Genomic DNA, 5,002 nt, shown 5'->3' on the forward strand with positions numbered 1-5,002 from the left:
TCCACGAACCCAGTACAACATCAGCGTACCAAACACATCGAGATCGATCTCCACTTCGTTCGCGATCGTGTTGCCATGGGTCAGGTCCGAGTGCTTCATGTTCCTTCGTCACGACAGTTCGCCGACATCTTGACGAAGGGTCTTCCGTCGCCGTTGTTTTTGGATTTTCGGTCCAGTCTCAATGTCCGTTCTCCTCCTGTTGTGACTGTGGGGGAGTGTTAGACTAATATGTCACGTATCGTGACATATCTCCTTATCCCCTAAATCGAGGAGAATCGACATTGTTGTGATCTCCCATTTATGGTTAGGATTGTAAATCTGTCTATATATTGACATGCAATGGAAAAGCCTAAGTGTGGCAACAATTCCTAAATCTTTCAGAGATATCAAAACTCGAGTGGAAGGGCAATGTGTAGAGATTGAATTGGTTCATTTTCTTCTAGATGGACTGCATTAGGGATCGTACCTTGCAGTATATAGGAGAACATGGAGAGGCGGCGGAGGAGGAGGAGCGGCGCTGGCAGAAGAGATGTGGCCATGCGGGGAAACCTGTTTTTTCTTTGGGTTTCCATACGAAGACCTCTGAGATAATTTGCTAGGACTCTCAGGGATTTCATCCAACGGCTGTAGATATTTTATACTGAGATCAGATGGTTATTTTTGTTAGTTTTGTAGGATTAACGTGATGCCTCGTTTGGTGCCTCCAATTAGTAAATATAAGATAAGATATAAGATATAAGATAAGATTGTGAGGTACTAAAATTATTTTTTTTGAAAGGAAAAGTTGAAACAGACGCTCACTTCCATGAACACGTGGACACACAACCGGTGGCTCCATGCATGCATGCATGATACATCGCACGCAGTACGCAAGCGGGCTGTTGCCAAGCTAACTAATGGCGCCCGGCCGACAACACAGTACAGCTAGTAGAGCACTCGCTGCCAAACGCCTACGTGAGAGACCCTCGTGAGCCCAGCTATACAACCTCCGCTCCTCCACCCATCCTCGTTCACTCCGCATCCGCAGCCGAATTCCCCCGTCTCCACCGCTCAGTCCCCCGGACCGCCGGACCTCTCCTCGCCTTGCCATGGCAGCCGCAGCACTGAGGGCGCAGCTGAACGCCCATATCGCCGGCATGTACACCAATGTGAGGCCCTTCCCCTCCCCTCTAGTCGTGTGGTATTGGATTTTGGCTTGGCTGGACGACTAACTTGGCCTTTGCCTTTGCTTTGGCGTGGTCGATGTCGATGCAGGGTGTGGTGGACGAGGATACATTCGAGGAGCTGCGGGACGAGGGCACCACCGCCGAGGTCTCCCGCCTCTTCATCTACGACGCCTCCGAGATCATCGACGACATCGACCTCCTGATGTCCGCCCCCACGCCCTCTGTCATCTCTCCCTCTGCTCTCTGTCTCGGGAACTGACTCATCTTAATTATCTGCTCTGGAAATCGCAGGGAGGAGCCTGAAGTGGACTTTGACGAGGTGGAAGCCCTGACGCAGCAGCTCATGCGGTGCACCTCCAGGTGATGACTATCATAAACCATTTCTCTCTCTTCCACCTGCTTATTTTTAACTCTATGTTTGTTTGCCCGCTGCGTCAATGTCGTGCGATTCGGATCTATTTATACTGGGCAAAGGATTCTTATTTGTCGGTTGCACTACCCCATAGGCGTAATTAGAAGAATCAAGTTTAGTCGCGTTTAATGTAACAGAGTTACCAGTATCCCGATTAATATCAATGTTATGATGAGGATAAATTGCTGGCATTTTTGGAATAGTCTTGGTATTAATGATCTGCTATTCTGTGTATTGCTAATGGTGGTTTTTCTGGTATTAATGATCTGCTATTGTATGTATCTCTAATGGTGTTTTTTCTAGTTTGTCCACGGCTTTGATGTTGTTTTTTATTTTGATGTGTCGGCACGGGGTGTGTACCTCACGACACGGCCACACAATTGAGGTTTGTGTCGTTTTACAGGCGTCGTATAGCCATAGGTAGAAGAGCTGAGTTTAGTCATATATCGTGTAACGAAATTGTTGGTATTCTTCCCAATGTTAATCAAATTGTATAGCTTGGCGAGGGGAATTTTTGTCGTTTTGCAAACGTTTGTTTTACTATCATGTCTGTTCTTCGGGCAATGCCATTATTCTAGGTTGAGAATGAAAAAAATTGTCGTTTTATAAGCATGGCTGGTATTAATGATTTGCAATTCTACATAATGCCAATGGCCATGTTTCACCATTGGAACGGTGTTGTTTCTATTCAGATTTGTCAGGCACAGGGTGTGTACGTCATGGACGTCATTTGGGTGTCGTATATCCAAAATTAGAAGACCTCATTGTAGTTGTGTCGTGTGTAGCGGAATTGTTGGTATTCATGACAATTTCATGGTCCGGCAAGAAAAACTTTGTCGTTTTCTAAATATTTCTGGTACTACTGATCTGCTATTGCACATAGCGGCAATGGTGTTTTTTTTTCTGCTTCATCAAACAATTTATGGAGTTGACAATCATGATAGGAAATGGCTCCTTGAGAATATTATTGAGTTGACGTCTCAGTTTATAATAAGTTTGATAAGTTCCTAATTTCCTGATCTGCATTTTTTTTGCATGTTTCAGTGTTGGTGCACAGCAAGTGAACCTCGCCTGCATGCACTTCGGCAATTTCTATGCCATACAATACAAACAAGGGTCAGAACTTAGTAGCTTATTTAATACTGTTACACAATAATTATTCGCAACATTGTTTTTCAATGTCTCTATGTAAACCTGACAGCTCATGTTGTCTTTTCTGTCGTTATTTTCAGCTCATATACCAATCTAACATTGTTAAGAAGTATCCTGATTTGCTTTTTCACTTCATCTGCAATCACGTTATTGATATTACTCGGTTCACTATCTGAATATGCTACTCTTTGATGGTTCTCTTGTAATTTATTGGCTCTAGGCTTTTGTTTATAGCACAACTAAATTCTTATATGGCTAGAGATTTTTCTTTTTTCAAATATAGGGTTACAATTTTTGAACCATTTCATCTCTGTTCTGTTAACCTCTTCAGAATTTGACAATGTGGTCATTTTGCATTATTTCAGGTGTCTCGTGTCATTGGCTCTTGTTAGGAATGAGTTCTATATTGTGCGACATGAGTTGGAGATCGTGATGCAGGTAGCACCGTATGTGCATAATGTTGGATGTTGATACCAACTTTCCACTAGTTTCATAACCCATAGATTGGTCATATTAAGATAGAGAAATGGGAACAATCTTTAATCCTTAATCTAATTCTTTTGACATTTAGATTTGGAGCACTTAGTTTGAGGTACCGAAAAGTCTCCTTTAGCCGTTAAATGATTATGTGGTAATTTTGTCATCATGTTCGGTAGATGCATAGGGTAGCTAAAAAAAGTGGGAGAAATTCTCTGTTTCCCGGCCTAAATTAAGCTTCACGAAATACCCAAATAAGAAACTAGCTAACTTGTAACATGGTGATTAGTGAAACCATGTGACTTGAGCACCATTATGTGCCATAGACTTATCTTAATCATTTTTCGGAAGGTACTTCTCTTAATCATTGACCTATTATTCATATTTTGTTGCAGCTCGAAGAGCAGATCGCGGCATGTGGTCCTGACTCCTAAGTAGCGGCAAGTGAAGGGGGAAGAGCGTGGCCCCATGCAATCCCTTGCATTATGCGGTCCATGTGTCTCGGAAGATGTAGCCGTTTTCAAAGGGTGTCTAGTACTATAGGGTGCGCGTAAAACTTAGATGAATATTCTCGCGTCGGAACTTTGGGCTCGTAACCCTGTGAAAGAAAACTGTTGTCGTGTGTTGATGTCAGTGTGAAGTCCATATTCTAGAGTGTCGTGGATGTGTTGGCCCCCGCCTACGGGCTGTTTATGAAACCTATACTTGGTTGGTTGGTCCTCTAGTGACTTTGTTTTGCTGTTTCTTCTGTTTGTTTTTCTCTATAAGCAAGTCTTGTTGTTAGTTGTTGTACCCAGAGTGTAGCCAATCACCATATTTGGGCATATTAAACATGTTGTTTCGGTCTGAAATTTCAGCATGGCCTTCTTATAAGAGTACGACGGCACTTCCACGAGCAGTAGCCGGAGGAGGGGGAAAACAGAGGGGATGGTCTGTGAGGTCACATCCAGGGATCACAAAGCTGTCGGTTCGCGAGACGACGTGAAGAGCATCTCTGGGCTTGGGTATGTTTGCATTGGTATGAAAAGTCTGGGCTAATTAAGTCGCCAATTACAGCTCCAACGATGATCGCTGGAACATCATACTACTCCTACTCCACATAGTTATTTAGACTACCCTGAATCACCAACTGGGCAAGAGAACATGTGGCCATCTTCGTCTTTGTCCTGTAGTGGCTGATCTCACCTATTGCAAACCATGTTCTGATGTGAAACTTCGGGTCTTTGATGGTAGTAGAAACTGGTGTTATTCATCACCATGGCTAGCCGATGCTCGTACGGCCTCCCTTCCATGACTGCTATCGCTTCTCATGCTGGCTCGCCAACTAGGGTATGGTTGGTTGATGAAAGAAAAACTCTATCACACACCAAATTTAGATCCCGCTTTCTTATATATGTGCAAATTTTTTGGTACAACCATGCTCCACATCGAACTCTATCTTATTTTTCCAGAGTGGAGGAAGGGGACACTTTGTGGGACTTTCAGTAGAAAATTGTCCATACAGATAGAAGCACCTATTAAAAAGATACTCCAAAGGCTTCCGGATCATAGTCTCATTAGCTGAAGAACACCCATGCTAATCTATATTAAGTGCATTCAAATCATGCCTTTATTAACTAGTCCAAGGCCTCATCAGCCACAACATCATAAATACAAAGAGGAAAAATATGAAACCAAGTTTTACACAAATTATTGGGGCAACCTTCCCTTGCCATGATGGAATTAGCCCTATTAGTTGTTCTTCTATTCCACTTCACCCGATGCTCTTCTAAAGCAAATAACAAGTCCATTATGT

General features: G+C 43.2%; 1 protein-coding gene across 1 annotated transcript; it reads left to right on the top strand.

Annotated features, from left to right (window-relative positions):
- Window positions 1-927: 927 nt before the first annotated feature.
- Window positions 928-3,931, top strand: LOC123094181 (histidine-containing phosphotransfer protein 2). The gene is made up of 6 exons (XM_044516238.1): window positions 928-1,148; window positions 1,255-1,370; window positions 1,458-1,526; window positions 2,623-2,694; window positions 3,096-3,168; window positions 3,603-3,931. The coding sequence occupies exons 1-6, from the start codon at window positions 1,089-1,091 to the stop codon at window positions 3,639-3,641; spliced, it is 429 nt and encodes a 142-aa protein (XP_044372173.1). The 5' UTR covers window positions 928-1,088; the 3' UTR covers window positions 3,642-3,931.
- Window positions 3,932-5,002: the final 1,071 nt, after the last annotated feature.

Source organism: Triticum aestivum, chromosome 4B, assembly GCF_018294505.1.
Source record: "Triticum aestivum cultivar Chinese Spring chromosome 4B, IWGSC CS RefSeq v2.1, whole genome shotgun sequence".
NCBI lineage: Eukaryota > Viridiplantae > Streptophyta > Magnoliopsida > Poales > Poaceae > Triticum > Triticum aestivum.